General features: G+C 43.5%; 1 protein-coding gene across 2 annotated transcripts in view; it reads left to right on the forward strand.

Moving 5' to 3' along the window:
• DSP (desmoplakin) overlaps positions 1-20,075 on the forward strand; it is a 44,842-nt gene that overhangs the window by 14,989 nt on the left and 9,778 nt on the right. For both annotated transcript variants that reach the window (XM_080805241.1, XM_080805242.1), the window contains exons 3-19: positions 255-403; positions 1,146-1,320; positions 4,653-4,781; positions 5,959-6,009; positions 7,205-7,366; positions 7,903-8,007; positions 8,900-8,995; positions 9,751-9,876; positions 10,222-10,374; positions 11,932-12,086; positions 14,522-14,648; positions 15,674-15,875; positions 16,118-16,344; positions 17,062-17,228; positions 17,680-17,818; positions 18,352-18,545; positions 19,615-19,777. In XM_080805241.1, coding sequence (XP_080661367.1) covers positions 255-403; positions 1,146-1,320; positions 4,653-4,781; positions 5,959-6,009; positions 7,205-7,366; positions 7,903-8,007; positions 8,900-8,995; positions 9,751-9,876; positions 10,222-10,374; positions 11,932-12,086; positions 14,522-14,648; positions 15,674-15,875; positions 16,118-16,344; positions 17,062-17,228; positions 17,680-17,818; positions 18,352-18,545; positions 19,615-19,777 — 2,520 coding nt within the window. The remainder of the gene's footprint in view (positions 1-254; positions 404-1,145; positions 1,321-4,652; positions 4,782-5,958; positions 6,010-7,204; positions 7,367-7,902; positions 8,008-8,899; positions 8,996-9,750; positions 9,877-10,221; positions 10,375-11,931; positions 12,087-14,521; positions 14,649-15,673; positions 15,876-16,117; positions 16,345-17,061; positions 17,229-17,679; positions 17,819-18,351; positions 18,546-19,614; positions 19,778-20,075) is intronic.

A 20,075-nucleotide genomic window follows, 5' to 3' on the forward strand; every position in this document is an offset into this window, starting at 1 on the left:
CGGTCCACAAATTTTGCTTCATGAATCCTCCTCTTTTTACCCACCTCTCTCAAATTAATAAGGTAATTTCCAGGCAGGAATTCTTTGCAGTCACATGCAAAATGGAAACTCACACTGTTTGTTAAGTTCACAGCAGAAGCTTTCGCTGCCATTAACACAAGTGAATCTTCTCTCTCCAGCATTTTCCGCTCTAGTGTGAACACCCGTGAAGCAGTCTCTCCACATGTTTCCTTCATGTGAATTCTTTCCTCTAGGAGCTGAAGTATGGAGATGGGATACAGCTGGCTCGGAGCAGAGAACTGGATGAGTGTTTCGCCCAGGCCAATGATCAGATGGAAATTACCGATAGCTTGATCAGAGAGATGCGACAGATGGGCCAGCCGTGTGATGCTTATCAGAAGAGGTATCGCCTTTACCCCAGAGCCCAAATGCAGACAGGCCTCTCGAAGAAGAATGTCACATACTCATTTTTGCTTGATCCCGTGGCCCAGGTCCTCCCTTGAAGGGAGCACAGCTGTTCTAGGGGGAGGGCTCGCCTCGCTCGCTGTTCCGTAGCTACTGTGGACAAATGTTCGGCACTCACTGCCTCCATCTTATGTGGCTGCCATGAAGAGAATCAGGCAGACCCGCCCAAAGGAGCGGGCTTGTGCTGAAGGGTTGAGTTTGTTACGCGCTGTTCGCTGGACCTCCATCTGGAGAGCCACAACGGCCTTTGGCACAGCATTTGACTTTCAAGGGCCCAATACCAAGTCAAGCTTAGTTTCATGTGTACAAAAATGAGACTCGTAGAGTTGGAAAAGCAGTTTAAAGCAGAAACGGGGAGTCTTGATTTTGTTGTCATGGTACCTGGGGCCCAGGATACGAGGCAAATTCCCAGGGTGAAATTTAGGGGGAAAGCAGAGGGTGCTGCCAGGTTAGGCAAAGTCAGCTACACTTTCTGTGACGTCTCAGGCTCTGAGCATCGCAAGAGTGAGGTTTTTATACGAGATTGCGATTCGAGTCAGGTGGTAAAGAATTCGCCAAATCCAACATTTGCGACCTCCATCCTGGCAACGAAGGAGACTCAGAAAGGGGGACATTTGCCTAGAACATGGGCTCATAGGCAGTTTTCCTGCAACAGTGTGATTGTTTCCCTTTCTTTTCAGACTGCTGCAGCTCCAGGAGCAAATGCGAGCCCTTTATAAAGCCATCAGCGCCCCTCGAGTCCGGAGGGCCAGCTCCAAGGGTGGTGGAGGGTACACCTGTCAGAGTGGCTCTGGCTGGGATGAATTCACCAAGCGCCTCACCAGCGAATGTCTGGGGTGGATGAGGCAGCAGAGGGTAAGCACCTTCCTGATGAGGTTGGTCCTCGAATGTTCCGAGCCTGAGTGGGTCAGAGGTATAGAACGTGGCAGGCTCAGCCCCTGCGGTCTGGCCACAGAGTGGTCTGGGATTTCAGCCGGCAGCGGAAACCTGGTATTTTCTGTAGTTTCCTCATATATAATTTATTTGTAATTTTTTATTTTTTAGAGAGAGAGAGTGGTGTGCACTCACGAGCAATTAGGGGAGGGATAGATGGATAAAAGGAGAGGGAGAGAGAGATTGAGAATCCTAAGCAGGCTCCATGCTCAGTATGGAGCCCAGTGTGGGGCTCTACCTCACAACCCTGAGATCATGACCTGAACCAAAATCAAGAGTCGGATGCTCAACCGACTGAGCCACCCAGGTGCCCTGCCTTGTGTACAATTTAAATTGAAGGCTTCTATTTTGAAATAAATAAAACTTCAGACTTTTTTTTTCCCCTCTCCTGTGGCTTGGGGAAGGAGCCTCCTGGTTTTCTGGTCAAAACTTCTCGCACAGGTAACACTTAACAGGTATAATTTAATTAGTAGATTTTGAATGTCTAGCTCTTACGATTCACAACCTGAAAATGTGTTGGCCTTTATGCGCCAAAAAAACTCATTGTTCTATTGATTGTTCTATGTGAATGGTAAGTGACCTCATTTGTGTTAGTGATAGGTACTTAAAAAAACACGTTGTGGAGGTGCATTTAAAATGGTAAATCCGAGAGCTGGAAACGGTAAAACCAGATATTCTGGTTTGGGCTCATCGGTTGCTTCCCTTATATTTTTGAGGTGTCGGTTGTTCTTGGGCAACCCTTTCGGCACGGGTGTGGGAGGGGAGAGAAATAATGGCGACCGGAGTCTATGCTGAGCCTTTCCCCGCCACGGCAGTTTCTACAAAGTGTTTCCCCTGCTAATGATTGTTTTGTTGTTTTATGTGGTCATTAGGCCCTTTAATGAACAGGTGGCATTAGAAATACGCCATAATCTCGTCGCTGGGAATTGTATCATGAAAACCACCTGCCGAGGAGCCACCCTTCTCTGGAGAAGGGGGATGTGTTAGGTTGATTAATCGGACAGACATCGTTTGTGGTGCCCCGAGGTCATGGTCGTAAGAAGCATTGGTCTTACTGTTCGTCATCGGCCCAGTTGAGCGGCGGTTCTAAAGTTTCTCAGCCACTCGAGATTTTGGGGGATGTGTTCTTTCCTAAGTGGGTTTATGAGTCTACACATTCATTCATTCAGTTAGTTAAGCTTTCCCCCTCCGTGTTATAAAGACGGTGCGGCACTATCACAGAAGGTAGGGGCTTCTAGAAGAGAAAAGTCCGTTGTAATCCCAGAAACCTGACTAGAGTCCTAGTTTTCAGATTCCCTTTTGATCTTTGAACACACATTTCTAGAACTCTCTATATGTATTGGCACCATACCAGAAAGTGAGTGTTCAGAAATTCTGAAAGTAGATACTATTGACGAAAACATGGACACCCACACGCCACGTTTCTGTCCAGAGCATGTGGGGTTAACTGCTGTTTGAGCTGTAATAAAATCCCGCCCAGACAGGGCTGGGGGAGGGGTGATGCTCCAGTCCCTGGGGAAGGAAGGGAGCCCTGAAAAGAAGGCTTGGCAGAGCTGATGGGGCTTGAACTACATCGTAAGTGATGTTAGGTGAGACCACCTTTGCACCAAATTACTTAGGAAACATCCAATCCCTTAATTTCTTCTTAGTCAGTATGACAGTTACATGAAAGGACAGCTCATAATTGGTCATTTTCTGCATGCATGTTGGGTGTAGCTTCGTGACACTCCCTTGTTGCGGAGGCTCAGCATTTTTTAAGTTTTGGGAAATGGCATCCTCTCGTGGACTCGGTTTTGTGTCAGGTAGGGGAGTGTTTTTTTAATAGGTGCAATTCATGAGTGAAGCACTTCAGATCAGCTGGCCTCCAGGGTTTCAAGGGAACTAAAAATTGTTCGATCCCTTCCTGCCCGTTTGCTCTGGGATCCTCTGGGGCCCTTTCCCTCTTATCCTTCTTCCCCCAAGCATAGCCCGCATTCTTTCTCACTCCCCCGAGGGACTGAGCTGCAGGCCTGGCAGGCCGGGCCAGCTGATAAGGGAGCAGTGTCCCTCGCCATGATCAGTAGGCAGTCACACATCTCCTGTGCCAGGCTTTTGTTTTGTTTCCCTGATTTGTGCTTCTGCTGATGGACGGGTCAGATACTGCACCCCTGGCTGGTAATGAGGGGTGGGCACGGGAGCCTGGTCATCTCATTAACTTTCCAAGTGCCCTCACCTGTTTCTGCTTTAAAGCCCCAGTGAGCCGAGGAGGAGAAAGGTCAAAGTCCTAGGTAACTCTCGGCACTCTGGCTGAAATGGCTCCCCTCTCTGAAGGCTTGCCAAGTGTATTAGGACATGGATGTGGCTTAGAACAATGTGTGTTATGTTCTTGCTGCAATACCAGACTGGAATGTTTGCCCTTGGCATGTCTAAGAGATGACACAGGTGATTTGGAAATTTACATGAGCTCATGCAAAAGACAGATGAGCTGATAGGCTTGTGGAACAGAACGCTTGATTCTTATTATGGGGTGTTTAAATTCAAAGTAGGGGAGACTCAAATTGGAAAGGGAGTCAGATTTAGTTTTTTAAAGAGCTCACATACACCCACCATCTTAATATTGCCAACGTTAATTGAAATGAGCTTTGAGTATGCTCTGTAGCAACTTCTCTTTGAAATGGGCTATAGAGAGTTCGGTATCCTGAAAGATGATGGTAAACACTGAATTTAAAGAGTTGACAATTACAGGGATCAAAACAAATTAAAGGAATAAACAATGTAAAATACGTTTAGGTAGGTTGTTTAGCTGGGACATAGTACATGACTGAGCTTAATGAACTATCTCACGGTTGAAAATGACTGTGTATAGAAACTTCTGTCAGTAATTTCTAATGTGTCATACGTAGATATGCGCACCTATTACACACACATACACATGCACACCCCACTTGTACACAGGTAGATTTTTTGTTTTCCCCCCTCAGAGGACATGATGTAGCTTTCAGGAATCTCGTTCCCCCATCATCTCTCCTCAGCCATGTTGAGCTGGAGTTCAACAAGTTGGGGGAAGTATTGGGCCAGCCCCATTCTCTGCTTGTGAGTTCCAAACCTTTACACAATTTTTTTTTTTGTTTCGAAAATACTGAATGTATACATCTTCAGTTTTATCGGAATGGAAGTTATGTATGTCCCTTGGTGCTCGGACCCCTGATGCGGGGGGTAGGGTGAGTTGGACGCAAAACATTGGGCATGAAGGCACGCTCTCTTTCCCCCGGCAGGCGGAGATGGACATGGTGGCCTGGGGTGTAGACTTGGCCTCCGTGGAGCAGCACATCGACAGCCACAGGAGCATCCACAACGCCATTGGGGACTACCGCTGGCAGCTGGACAAGATCAAAGCCGACCTGGTACTTGGAGATGTTTCAGTTGTCGAGTCTTGGAAAAGCATACCGAAGCATTGTGTCGTTTCTCAATCCTGGGCATTGTTGGCTGAGACATTAGCCTACGATTTCTCCCCCAATGGACTGAAAATTTCTAAAAATCCCATTTCATAAATGGGGAAGTGGACTCGGGTAGACCTAGTAGAGATTGTGTTAACTCTTAAGGAAGACCTAAGCAAAAGGCAAAGGGCGTACCCACGTGGTTTTGTGCATAGTTTGTAGATGAGTGTTTTTGAGGTGGGGGGAATGGTGGGGTTTTTTGTTTGTTGTTTTCAGCAAGCAGAGCATCTCTTCAAATAGAGCACAGCAATTGTAGAGTTTTGTGGGCTTGGCAAATCCTTTCCTTCGTGTCTCTTACCGTCACTCTTCCTTGAAGCTAGGTCAAGAATTGCATCATGAAATAATCACCTGGTTTTTATTTTTTTTTATTATTTTTTAAAAAGAATTTATTTATTTATTTATTTGTCCCAGAGAGAGAGTGCACAAGCAGGCAGAGTGGCAGGCAGAGGCAGAGAGAGAAGTAGGCTCCCTGCCAAGCAAGGAGCCCGCTGCGGGACTCGACCCTAGGACCCTGGGATCATGACCTGAGCCGAAGGCAGTGTCTTAACCGAATGAGCCACCCAGGCGCCCCCCCCCCCTTTTTTTTTGAGATTTTATAATCACCTGGTTTTTAGTGCCTGGTTCCCACCCAGATCTCCATGCTTTTAAATCCCTCTTTTTTTTTTTTTTTTTTTTTTTACTTGGACCAGAGATACTCATCCTCACTTGTACTGCCTTTTTTTCTCCCCTTACTTTTGTCCCCCTAAGTCTCTGACCAGATTTCTCCCTCTTTTCTCTAAGATCTAGGGAGTTCTAATTTAGATTGTCAAACTTAACATTTTTAAACAAGTGAGTCCTCAAGTGACAGTGATCAGCCCTTTACTTTGTGGAGATGGTACCACCAGGCCAGTGCGGGGAGAGGGTTGCCTTCAAGTCCAACTGGGAAAACGTCCCTGTGGGTAAAAGTTTCTGTAGAGCAAACACTTCTTTCTACCGAGTGATCTGAAGTCATTATCTGACAAAAGGGAGGTTCAGAAGGGCTGCTCTTGGTATACACACCCACAAGGGGCATTAAATAATTACTCGCTGTTTTGTCGTCTTCTAGCGTGAGAAATCTGCCATCTACCAGTTGGAGGAGGAGTATGAAAACCTGCTGGTAAGCTGACTTACTTCTGAAGTCTCTGTGTTCAGTCTGGTTCCGTTCCATTAAAATGGAGCCCGCCTGGGCGAGAGGAACCTGACGGCCGGGGGAGTCTCTGGGAGTACACGCGCGGGGCCTGGAGATGCTACTTCCAGGTCTCCTGGCCGGTTTCCTTTAGAAGTGAGTGTTAGAAGACTTTTTTTTTTTTTTTCTGAAAACAGTACCGGGTGCTGTTCTATCATAAGTTGAGAGTCACGTAGATAGCTCCTATTTTAAGTACTTAGAGTTAAAGAAATAAAGCTTTTCCACGTGTGACTTGCAGCCTTTTTTTGAAGTATAAGCAAAAATAAGGCTTGTTTTCCCCAGAGAGGGGTTTCTTAGACCATCATGACCATTTTATGACAAAGTAGAAATCAATTCACTGGTCTGGTAAGAAGAAGAGCTGTTGTCTTTTTTTCTTTTTTTTTTTTTTTTACCTATTTGTGTCACCTTCACCTTTTCAGTATTTCCTTGTGGTAGTGATCCTTTGTATTTATTGATTGATTTTAAAGATTTGTTTATTTTTTGAGAGAGAGAGAGACAGAGACAGAGCAAGTGTGAGTCAGGGGAAAGGCAGGGGGAGAGGGAGAGAGAGAGAAGTCTCAGGCGGATTCCCTGCTGAGTGCAGAGCCTGACGTGGGACTTGATCCCAGGACCCCGAGATCATGACCCCAGCTGAAATCAGGAGTGGGACGCTCAACTGACACAGCCACCCAGGTGCCCTGGTGGTGATCCTTTTTAAATAGTGTAGCTAGCAGTGACACAAGTGTCCTATTAGGTCTGGCTGTGGCTGACAGTCCCTTGAATTTTGGGGGTGCGGAAGAGGGCAGGAAAACTTGATTTATCTTTTTAAGATTCGAATTTCCCCTTTGTAATCTGAAAATAATTATTGAACCCAAACCTCAGTGTCTGGGTCAAGATCCTTCTGAATTAGGCTCTTCCAATAATCTAAAATTGCTCCCTTGTTTGTCATAAGTTTGGATGGGTCTTTTTTACATACTCGGGGGTCACTGAACATTTTATTGGTTCATGTGATTTAATTGATTGATTCATTGATTAATGAATTATTTTTTGGCAAAAGGGACCACACAGACCAATCTCTGGAATCTGCAGAGAACCCCATTAACATGCCTGCTGTTACCCTAACGCTGCTTTTGAACTTCCCGTGCAGAAAGCGTCCTTCGAGAGGATGGATCACCTGCGGCAGCTGCAGAACATCATCCAGGCCACGTCCCGAGAGATCATGTGGATCAATGACTGCGAGGAGGAGGAGCTTCTGTACGACTGGAGCGACCGCAACACCAACATTGCCCAGAAGCAGGAGGCCTTCTCTGTAAGCTCGCCCCTCCCGGCAGTATACGTGAGGCTCTTGCCTGGGGATGGATGGGGATGAACTTAATCAGCTAATTGGAATCCAGCCTCTGCTGAAGTGGTCGTGGAGAACCATTCCTTTCTGGAAGCTTTCCAGGGACTCTAGAGAGGCGGTGCATTGCTTAACATCCCAGAAGCCCGTAGAGAGGGTCATCAGGCATTCTGATATCCCAGAGTGTGGGTAGCACAGTAGGATGGGGGATTGAAACCTAGAATTAGAAAATGCCTGCGTTACTTGTCACTGTCCTTTACCTCCTTTACCTGTGTGGATCTGGCCAAGAAATGTCACCAGTGTGTCCTCTGCCAGGTACTGGATGACCTCAGAGATTCTTTTTGGTCTTAAAAATGGTATGATTCTGGAGGAAACCATAACACAATTCTTTGAGCTGTTCATTTCCACAGTGCAGTTTTGAGTTCTAACTTCTCTTGAATATGGCAGAAATGCTGGAAGGCTAATGGTGACTTGCTCTGAAGGGTCGGTTTTTCTCTCATTTACAGATACGCATGAGCCAACTGGAGGTTAAAGAAAAAGAGCTCAATAAGCTTAAACAAGAAAGTGACCAGCTTGTCCTCAATCAGCATCCGGCTTCAGACAAAATTGAGGTAGGCTTCATGTGATTTATATTTTTTTACTAGAGAAAAAAAAGGGAACTTTTGGTAAAGACTATCTAGATGAATGATTTTTATCTGTCATAAAGCCATGACGAGTTTATTTTGTATATTTTGGGATCAACACCCTAGACTGGTGGTTGGCAAGCTTTTCTGGGAAGGACCAAATAATACACGTTTTAGGTTTGCAGACCATTTGGTTTCTGTTGAAATTATGTGACTCTGTCATTATAGTATGAAAGCAACCATAACAATATGTAAGTGAAGGAGCATGGCTGCGTTCCAATAAAACTTTATTTATAAATGCAGGCAGTGGGCCAGATGTGGCCCTGGGGCTGTGACTTGCTGACCTCTGCCCTGCAGAGGCTGCCATCTGTGGGCTGTGCTCAAGGCTGACATTAGCTGGTATGACATCAACTGGTATGGCCATACTGGTTGTTAAAGAACAAAACAAAGTGTTTTCCTATCAGTTGGTGAGAGTCACTGCCTTAAGACCCTTGAGCCCTCTGAACGGGCTCCTCGGACGTGCCCATCATCTAGCAGCAGTATAAGGACAGGGTGCCCTGGAGCAGCCCTGGGACAGTTCTGTCTCTAGTGTCTGCTTTAATTCTGATTGGTCAGTAGCTATGCCGTTCGAGTGAGTATTTTGACCAATACTCCTAATGGTATCTATTTGCTACAACTGGTTTTTAAGTTGAATCACTACCATACCATGAGTTCCCTGTTGGGAAATTCTGTTTTCACTCTTTAGAAAAACGTTTGCTTGAGTGGATATTCGATAAAGAAATGTTCTGTACCTTTCACTGGGGGGGTCACATACCTGTGAAAGGACGATGTCTTTATATGCCTGAGCGGTGATATGATGGCGGATGTTTTCTTGCTTCAGGCCTATATGGATACTCTTCAGACTCAGTGGAGCTGGATTCTTCAGATCACCAAGTGCATTGATGTTCACCTCAAAGAAAATGCTGCCTACTTTCAGGTTTTGTTTGTTTGTTTGTTTGTTTTAAAGATTTTACTTATTTATTTGACAGAGATCACAAGTAGGCAGAGAGGCAGGCCGAGAGAGCAGCGGGGCGGGGTCGGGGGGAAGAAGGCTCCCTGCTGAGCAGAGAGCCTGATGTGGGGCTCGATCCCAGGACTCTGGGATCATGACCTGAGCAGAGGCTTTAACCCACTGAGCCACCCAGACGCCCCTACTTTCAGGTTTTTATGCTTAGTTGTAATTTAATTGCCGTTTAGGTCCTAATACCTTATGTTTTGGAATATATTTTGTAAAAGCACCAAAAACAACCTTCGAAATATTTTACAAATACCACTTATTGACTTTCAGTTTAGAGGAGTGTAGATTGGTGACCCAGGCACCCGTCGCTCAGATGTCTCTTACTGTCCCATGACTTAATACCGTTTCTTTAGCCACCTGTTAACTCGACCCCAGAAAGGTAGTCCTTGACCTGGAAATACCAGGAAAATACTAGACGCTGCTGCTTACTGAGTGCCTTTTCATGAGCACGCGATCATGCTCATCTTTATTTATCATCTTTATTTTTCTCAAGATTTTATTTATTTGACTGAGAGAGACAGCGAGAGAGGGAACGCAAGCAGGGGGCGTGGGAGAGGGAGAAGCAGGCTTCCCGATGAGCAGGGAGCCTTAGGCGGGGCTCGATCCCAGGACCCTGGGATCATGACCTGAGCCGAAGGCAGATGCTTAACGACTGTCATGCTTATCTTCAACAGTTCTTTGAAGAGGCCCAGTCGACTGAAGCCTACCTGAAAGGCCTTCAGGACTCCATCAGAAAGAAGTACCCCTGTGACAAGAACATGCCCCTGCAGCGCCTACTGGACCAGATCAAGGAGCTGGAGGTACCGTCGCCGAACGGAAAACAGAGAGAATACTGATTACTTGATGTGGAAGTTCCTTTGGGAAAAAGCATGCTTCAAATTCCAGCCCCATAGGCTTTTCATGCAATGACATTCTTTCCTGCCCATTTACTTCACGGCTCTGTAGCTTCCGAAGTGGGTCATTATGAAAGGTCCCTAAAGTCCCTGCAGAGGGGGTAGGTAGTTTGTGGCTTTTTGGAGCTCATGCCACTCTAGCAGTGTCTCATCTGTCATGTCGTAGCGGCTAGGCTGATGTCCCTTGCAGGTCTTCTGTGACATTCACAGGGTATCGGTGTGATGAAAATATGATCTTATTTGCAATTGCAGAAAGAACGAGAGAAAATCCTTGAATACAAGCGTCAGGTACAGAACTTGGTCAACAAGTCCAAGAAGATCGTGCAGCTGAAACCGCGGAACCCGGACTATAGGAGCAACAAACCCATTATTCTCAGGGCTCTCTGTGACTACAAACAAGACCAGGTGGGCACTGTTATTCCGGGGTGAAGCCCAAGTTTTTCCCTTTCTTTATACTGAGAGTTTTGCCAATAGAGGGAGGAGAGTTTAATCCAGGTTTCAGTGAGCAGCACAGTAAATACCTTTCTTTCATACACAAAGCAGCAAGCCACGGAAATGCAGCAGCTCTGTTCGGAGTCCTTAGCAGAGTCTTTAAGAATGAGGACAGCGAGTATTTATGGATTATTTTATTTTATTTTTAATTTTTTAAATTACTTTTTTGGTAAAGATTTTATTTCTTTGAAAGACCAGAGGGAGCAGAAGCAGGAGGAGGGGTGGGGGTGGAGAACAGACTCCCCACTGAGCAGGGAGCCCCGCGACCCAGGACCCTGGGATCATGACCTGAGCCTAAGGCAGATGGTTAACTGACTGAGCCACCCAGGCTCCCCTAGACTATTCGTTTTAAGTCTTAATACTTCTAATACTCAAAACTTTATCTGTGAATCCTTTAAATCTTAACTTCTAAAATCTTTAAGTTTCTTGAAAAGTCTTTAAATTTCTGACATAAAAGAAATGAGAGATATGACCATTATGCTGCAGGAGAAGTGACTATCATTGCAGATTTTCTGTCATCACGGAACACATCAATTCTGTGGGCTCTGCAGTACCTACAAGCATCTATAAGGAACGATGACTTGGTTTTACTAATTATTTATCTAATTCCCACAGCTCTGATTTCTTATAAGAATCACGGGGGGTTTAAGAAACATGATCAGTTGCTTACATGAATGTAGTAAAACAGCGAGTTTATTCTGGCAGGAAGAAATATTTTAAGAACTTGCATGGAGAGGAGAAGTCGAAATGGAGATTCAAGTACATACATATCAAGCTTGTTACATTTTACGAGTGAAGATAGTTGTCATATTCAAAGTGTACCCCTTTCAAGAAGTCAGGGAGTTAATTTAGAAAGTGAGGTGTTCTGATGGTAGAGTTAATTTAGAAAGTTGTTTTTCTGGGGACCTGATGCTGGAATTTCTTGTTTTTACTTCTAAATTTTAAGAGCAAGTGTACGAGTCAAGTGAGTTCCACATAGTAGATCTAATATGTAAAATATGAACTCACAAAAATAGGAAAGCCGTGGGGCGAGTTGTTACTTTACAAAAGGATTTCTCACTTTATTAATGGATTCTCTGGGCTTTCTTTGGAAAGTTACTTTACCTAAATCACTCTAGACAGCTTTTAGGCTCTTGTGCATTATTTAATGCATCAGTATTGTTGGAATGTGTAAAGATCACCTTCATTTAAAGAAAAATAATAAGGGCCACCTGGGTGGCTCAGTCAGTTAAACATCTGACTCTTGATTTCAGCCCGGGTCTTGAACTCACTGTCGTGAGTTCAAGCCCCACGCTGGGCTCCATGCTGGGCATGGAGCCTATTTTAAAAAAATAAAATAGAAAAAGAAAAATAATAAGGTAAAAGCTCAAATGGTTTGCACAGTTTTATCTCTATTTCTCTCTTTGGGAAAAAAAGATAACCATATGTACTTGTGAGTAAAGCCAAAACACGGGGCCACTTGCCTTACAGAAAATCGTGCACAAAGGGGATGAGTGCATCCTGAAGGACAATAATGAGCGCAGCAAGTGGTATGTGACGGGTCCTGGAGGCGTGGACATGCTCGTCCCTTCCGTTGGCCTGATTATCCCTCCTCCAAACCCTCTGGCCATAGACCTCTCGTGCAAGTAAGTTGTTGAAGTTTCTAGTAGCCACAACATGAATGTGAGTGTGGAAAAATAGGGCAAATGCTTGTACAAGAAACACAGACGTGCCCTTTATCACAAAAATCCCCTCCCTTGAAAAAAAGGAACTTCAGGAAGGTCCCTTGCATTGTCATGCAACTTAATGTTGAAGAGCTATAGTTTTTACTGGAAGGTAAAAGAGAATGTCTGACTGTATGGGGGCTGGAGGAAACATTTTTTTAAAATACTGAACATTTAATATGTGAACATTAAACAATACAGTACTGAGCAAGCAGTGGGCCAAATTAGAAATCAAACAGCAAATCAAAATATGTCTCAAAACAAAAGAAAAAAACCCACAATATTCCAAAACCTATGGGATGTAGCAAAAGGAGATATAATAGTAAAATTTATCTATAAATGCTGGTATTAAGAAAAAAAGTTCAAATAAACAACATTATACCACAGGGAACTAGAAAAAGAAGAAACTTAGCTGAAATTCAGTAGAGGAAGGAAAGAACAAAGAAAAACAGAAATAAATAAAATAAAGACTAGAATAAACAATAACATAATATTGAAAGTTGATGATCAGTTTTTCTAAAAAGAGAAGCAAAATTAGCAGTACTTTAACTACAGTAGCTAAGGGGAAAAAAGGAGAGAAGATTCAAAAATCAAAATTAGAAATGGAAGAGAAAACAGTACAAAAATTCACTACAGAAATATGTAGTATGATTAACAGATTACTATAAAGAATTATATACTAACAAATCAGATAACTTAAGGAAAAAAACCCAGATAATTCCTAAAAATGCACAAGTTACCAAGAGTGAATCATGAATCTTGAATCCAAGTAATAGGAAATTTTCTTAGACCAGTAACAAGAAAGAAAGCTGAATTAGGAATGAAAAATCTCCCAGCACAGAAAAGCTCAAGACCACATGGTTTCATTGGTGAATTCTACCAAACATTTAAAAAAATAATTAATGACAATCTTTATCAAGATCTTACAAATAATGGAATAGAGGAAACAGATTCAAAATCATTCCATGAGGACCTTACGACCCTGACCAGAGCAGGATAAAAATAATATAAGAACGAAATAGTCTAGTTTGTCCCATATAAGTATTGCTACTCTTTCTTTTGAAATCTACATAATAAATGTTTTTTATTTGCATAATGTTTCTCTACCTCCTCACTTTCAATCTGCAGGTGTCTTTCAGTCTAAAATGAGTCTCTTGTAGGAGTCATACAGATGGGTCTCGTTTTTTAATCCATTCTGACATCCTGTATCTTTTGATTGGAGTATTTAGTCTGTTTACAGTCAAAGTAATTATTGATAGATATGTATTTATTGCCATTTTACTACTTGTTTTGTCATTGTTTCTGGAGATGTTCTCGGATTCTTTCTTGCGTTTGTGACTTTTTTTCTCTTCTTTGTGCACAAAGAGTCTCCTTTAATATTTCCTGCAGTTCTGGGTTAGTGGTCATGAACTCCTTTAGTTTTTGTTTGTCTGGGAAACTCTTTTATCTCTCCTATTCTGAATGATAGCCTTGCTGGATAGAATATTCTTGGCTGCAGATTTTTCCTATTCAGCACTTTGACTATATCATGTCACTCCCTTCTGGCTTGCCAAGTTTCTGTTGAGAAATCTCCAGCTAACCTTACAGGTTTTCCTTTGTAAGTTAAGGACTTCTTTGTTTTGCTGCTTTTAAGATTTTTTTCTTTCTCACTATATTTTACGGATTTAATTATAATATGTCTTGGTGTTGGCCTGCTTTTGTTGAAATTGGTGGGAGTTCTCTGTGCCTCCTAGATCTGGATGTCTGTGAAGAAACAATTCCTACCATGTATCTTGAAGGCATCGTTTCAAAGTTCTTCTTCCATTCTTAGAATATCACTAATTTTGCAGGTAGCCACAAATATAAAACGCCCTTCATTTTAATACCTGCTCATCGACAAGCAAGTAGAGCATTCATTGTACAGATTGTCCACAGCAGATTCTTGTCTACCGTTTATCATGGAAATCCTCAGCCATACATGAGAATAGGGAGGGTAGCAAAGTGAGCCCACATGCTCACTTCCAAGCTGCAGTAGCCATCAGCATCCCATGACTGGTTTCTCCCTGTCATCCTGCATGGTGTTAGACCTCTGTCAATTAAAAAGTTGCTGACAAACAACACGAGAACAAAGAAATGTGTATTTTGACCCAAAGTTCATTATCTCTACTAATGTAGATCATCTAGAATGAGCTTTGGGGAAGTAACTTAGTCCAGATCCATTGAAATGTTGAGTGTTTAAAAAATATACATTTGCCCATTACTCTGTTCATTCTTGTTGTCGTTTTCTATGTGGTGTGTAAGCATGGCAAGGTTTCCCGTTTGGGTCAGGGTTTGAAAGCCGGGCTCCAGTGTGTTTTCTTTCCCCTTGTGCCTTCTAGGATCGAGCAGTACTACGAGGCCATCTTGGCTCTGTGGAACCAGCTGTACATCAACATGAAGAGCCTGGTGTCCTGGCACTACTGCATGATTGACATCGAGAAAATCAGGGCCATGACCATTGCCAAGGTACATCCTTAGGACCATTCAGGCTGCTGGCGGGTGCACCATGCTGTTCCCCAGGGCGCTTGTTCCCGCCAGACACACTGACTAGCAGCTGAGGCTTTAGTATTTCATCTGGAGAGTTAGCTCAGCCTGCCTGAGTCGTTAGGGTCCATCCCACGTAGGATGGGAGGGAGTCACACGCAGTCGGCTTCGGTACAGACGGAAGTACAAATTAAAGTTGCCTGGCAAGACAGAAGTGCCCATGGAAAAGGCCTGCGGTCCTGTAATGTCCTGGATCTGATTCTCCTTTGAAGTAATAGAAAGCTAGGCCATAGATTATTAACACCCGAAACATTAGTTCTGTAGCCCAGTGGTTTTCAAGTTGTGGTCTGAAGAATTCCAGCTTCAGGAGGGTCCTCTAGGGATGACAGGGCCAGCAGAGAGGAGAGAGGCACAGAATGGATAAGTCTGGTGGGCTCCCCCTTACTCCCCGTTTTCTCTGTTTTCAATCAGTGCAGCTTTGCTGGAACCTGCTTTAGATTTGCAACTTCACAGTAATATTTCCTGTGACGAATAAAATTCTGTAGGAAAAAATACACAATGCACTGCTGTAGCTCTTAGGAGCAATCTTGGAGTCCTCAAGGTCTATATGTTTGTGTGTGTGTTTGTATAAAATATAATGCAATATATATAAATATACATATAATTATATATATAATATATGTATATATATTTACTTATCTATTTGAGAGAGAGAGAGAGGGAGCACTAGAGGGGGAAAGGGGCAGAGGGAGAGGGAATCTCAGGCAGACTCCACACAGAGCCTGATGTGGGACTTGATCTCACAAGCTTGAGATCGTGACCTGAGCTGAAACTAAGAGTCAGATGCTTAACCGACTGTGCCACCGAGGTGCCCCGAAGACCTTTTGTATCCTAATGGGCCTCTGACAAGTATTGCCTTAAGGCCCCTCTAGCATAGGGCATTTTCTGGCACTCTTCTTGGTCATGGCATGGGGATGATCCGACACTCCTGCCTGGTTTACTTCCAGCTGAAAACCATGCGGCAGGAAGATTACATGAAGACAATATCTGACCTTGAGCTGCATTACCAAGAGTTCATCAGAAACAGCCAGGGCTCGGAGATGTTTGGAGATGATGACAAGCGGAAAATGCAGTCTCAGTTCACGGACGCCCAGAAGCACTACCAGACCCTGGTCATCCAGCTCCCTGGCCACCCCCAGCACCAGACAGGTTTGGGGCATCTTTTTCTTTGTATCAACCACACACACATCTCCAACAGAAAGTAGTTTGCATACAACTAGTTTCAGAATCCCTTCTTCAGAAAATAACATATCTAAAGTGACTTATACTCTAAATATTCAGAATCAAATCAAAGGAGGGAGCTACAGTTTGTGCAGTGTGGGTAATTTTTGAGGCCAAGCACCCTTCTCTAGGAACTCTCTGATGTTTGCGGTCCTAACATCTTTTTACAGTAACCACCACTGAAATCACTCATCATAGTTCCTGCCAAGATCTCAACCATAATAAAGTGATTGAAACCAACCGAGAAAATGACAAGCAAGAAACATGGATGCTGATGGAGCTCCAGAAGATTCGCAGGCAGATGGAGCACTGTGAGGGCAGAATGACCCTTAAAAACATGCTTCTAGCAGACCAGGGGTCTACGCACCACATCACAGTGAAAATAAATGAGCTAAAGGTAGGCATCCAGTATTGTTTCAACCAATACTAGCTATATTTGTATTTATCTGTGATAAATACAATATATAGGTTAAAAATAGGTTAAAAAACCTATTGGTTTAAATATTTATAGAGAAGAAGCACGAATTTTCAAGAAAACGGGCTTCTGGCAGGATTTCCTTTTTTCTCTCCTCTGCTTCGAGATTTGTAGAAGGTTACCAGGCTGGGGATTAGGCCACCTTTGTGTTGGTTTGTGGGTTGCTGAATCAGGCTATAGCATTTCCCTTTGTGGGACATAGGGAGAGTTTTCATAGACATTAATTAGGTTGCTGCCTGCTACCACCTATGATACAGGTAAACAGTTAGAATTATTTTTATTTATAGACAGGAGACTGACACGGAGAGATTTGATGGGGTGAGGCGGATGTTGGTAAAAACTCAAAGCCATGGACAGAGCTGGGACTACACCTGCAGTGTTTGAACTCCCCGTTCCGTGATCTTTTCTGCTCAGCCACGCCTGGGCACTGCACTGGGAAGTGCAAATTAGATACCCTACAGAAGAGGGCCATGTTTACACCGTGCCTATAGGGCCTCCCCAAAGAACAAAATGAAATGTCAACTTTGTCTTTCGAGGCTTTTCCATTTAGTGGACTTGTTCGGGACAAAAAAAAAAAAAAAAAAGGGACCCTAAGAATTGGATGGCTACATCTAGCACTTTCCTTCTTTCTTTGAACAGAGTGTGCAGAACGATTCTCAAGCAATTGCTGAGGTTCTCAACCAGCTGAAAGACATGCTCGCTAACTTCAGAGGTTCGGAAAAATACTGCTACTTACAGAATGAGGTATTCGGGCTGTTCCAGAAACTGGAAAATATCAATGGTGTGACAGATGGCTACTTAAACAGGTAAACGCGAGTGACCTCGGTCACACACATTCTGCCGTTCTCAGGCTTCATTTTGTCACACTTCGTTTGCTTTCTCTGCTTGACTCACTCTAGCCTTGCCTCCCAGTTGCTCAGTTCACTACGGGCTTCCTCACATTCTTCTGTGCCTCAGAGAGAGGGTCCTCTGGCCCTGGTGTTCCTTCCACCATAGTGAAATCTAATGTGTCTTACAGCCGAGGTATATCTGTAAGAGTCAGGACTTTGAAATCTTCAGTGAACACACGATGGCTGTCTGAATCGTGGTGCAGGGGTGGGGTGGGGGAGGGAGTCTGTTGCTCCTGCAGTTGTAGAATAGGCAAAATGAATTTTTTTTATTGGCTTTAACATTCTTTCATTAATAGCGGCCAGAGCCAAACGTTCCAAGTCTAATTATGTCACCGGCAATGCTCTTGGCCTCCTTGGTTCCTTACAGCTTATGCACAGTGAGAGCTCTACTCCAGGCTATCCTGCAGACAGAAGATATGTTGAAGGTGTACGAAGCCAGACTCACTGAAGAGGAAACCGTGTGCCTGGATCTGGATAAAGTGGAAGCTTACCGCTGTGGACTGAAGGTAACCGGAAGTCACAGTCCGTTATCGCAGTGCCCGGGGTTATGGGAAATAATGCAGGACTGCTCAGTGCCCAATCCTGAGGCTTCGGTAACTTTTTAATGAGTCTTGAGGATTCCTGGGTTTCGCTGGCCACACGTGGTTGACGTTGGTCGTTATCTCTAGAACACTTGCTTTCCAGAGTGCGCTAGCAGGAACTATGTGCACAGGTAATTTGTGGTGAGATTAGTTTGCGGAATGCAGAGTTAAACATAATTAAACTGGTTTCTTTACGACAGGACTTTTCTTCCTCTTCAAGAACGTTCATATGTGTTATAATTATTCAGGAATGGAATACAGTATGGTATTTAGCATTTCTCAAACAAATGAATTTCTCACACTGAATCTTTTATCAATGGGGTAGCATCAGGAACTAGATCATGGACATAAATATTGGAAAATGCAATCAGTAAATATGTCTTCCTGGGTTGATTAGCACTTAAAAATACAAGTGTTCCAACAGATTAACGTGTACTCTTTTCTTTCTCCTGTGACAGAAAATAAAAAATGACTTGAACTTGAAGAAGTCCTTGCTGGCCACCATGAAGACAGAGCTGCAGAAAGCCCAGCAGATCCACTCCCAGACCTCACAGCAGTATCCACTCTATGACCTGGATCTGGGCAAGTTCAGTGACAAAGTCACACAGCTGACAGACCGCTGGCAAAAAATAGATAAACAGATAGACTACAGGTGTGCTAACCTCTTTCCCTGCGTTCTTCCCGTTTGCTTGTTCCAAGATAATGTCACTTGCAGTGATCACTGTCAAAGTAGTGGTTTGGTTTGGTTTGGTATGTAAGTTAGGCACAAGGGGCACTCTGTTTTTGGCGGCAACTTTGTTGGAAATGGGAAGTGGGTACGTCACCACAGCCCAGCTTGAATCAACCCCTAACAGGTGCTCTCCAGGCTCTTAGAAAAAAATGGAAGCCATTGATCAGGTTCTTGTAGGCCCTATAAACTCTTGTTAGGACGGTTGGAAGGAGCAGATGCTTTGAGTGAGTGTTCTTCTGAAATTTAAGAAAATTATGTCTTCTACCACCTCACTCCAAATGAGGGTTTGAAAGTATCCTGAATTTTGATGTCGTTCCTTTTAGTAACTACTTTTTAAAAATATCTTTATTGACTAAAAAAGAACACAGACATCTTTATTGATAGCTAATTCACATGTCACACAATTCACCCACTGGCAGTGTACAGTCTAGTGGATTTCAGTGCATTCAGAAGGGTGTAACCATCACCACAATCTACGTCTACAACATTTTCTTTACCCTAGGAAAAAAAAAGCTCTGTTCCCATTAGTAGTCATTCCCTGTTACTTCCCAACCCTCTGGCCCCAAGGAACCACCCGTCTTCCCTCTGTCTCTGTATATTTGCCTATTCCAGACATTTTGTAGGAATGGAATCAGCCCATATGTGGTCCTTTGTGACTGTTTTTCCCCACTCATCATAATGTTTTCAAGGTTCCTCCGTGGGGCAGCATGTATCCATACTTCATTCCTTTTTATGGTTGAGTAATATTTTATCGTACGGCTGTACCACATTTTATTTATTCCTTCATCCATTGATGATTTTTGGCTATCATGAAAGCTGTCCCTAGGAACATTCATGGATAACTTTTTGTACGGGTGTATGTTTCCAGTTCTGAGCATGTAGCAGGTGGAATTACTGGGCGATAACGTGTGATATCACGTGATAACTCTGTTAAATATTTTCAGGAAAGGTAGCATTGCTTTAATAATTTTATTCTATCTGTTTCCTCCAGACTGTGGGACCTCGAGAAACAAATCAAGCAACTGAGGAATTACCGTGATAACTATCAGGCTTTCTGCAAGTGGCTCTATGACGCCAAGCGCCGCCAGGATGCCTTGGAATCCATGAAGTTTGGTGACTCCAACACAGTCATGAGATTTTTGAATGAGCAGAAGGTATCAGCCAGTATGTCATTCCCTTAGAGAACACTGGGAGTAAGCTGTATTTTCCTCTGGTTTTCTCAGCAGTACCTAGGTTTGAAAGGGTATTTAATAATATTACTAGTTCATCTTGTGAATGGTTGGCAGATGGCCCAAAGGAAAAATAATTGAGATACTTACAAAGAAATCAATTATTAACTAGAAATAATGTAACATTATAGTAAAGTATCTTTATAAATTGAGGCCTTAGGATCAGAAAAGAGCACAGATTAGAAAGCTTCCTCTTAGAGAAAAAAAAGGTGACAATTGTGCT

Source organism: Martes martes (assembly GCF_963455335.1).
Source record: "Martes martes genome assembly, chromosome: 6".
Lineage (NCBI taxonomy): Eukaryota > Metazoa > Chordata > Mammalia > Carnivora > Mustelidae > Martes > Martes martes.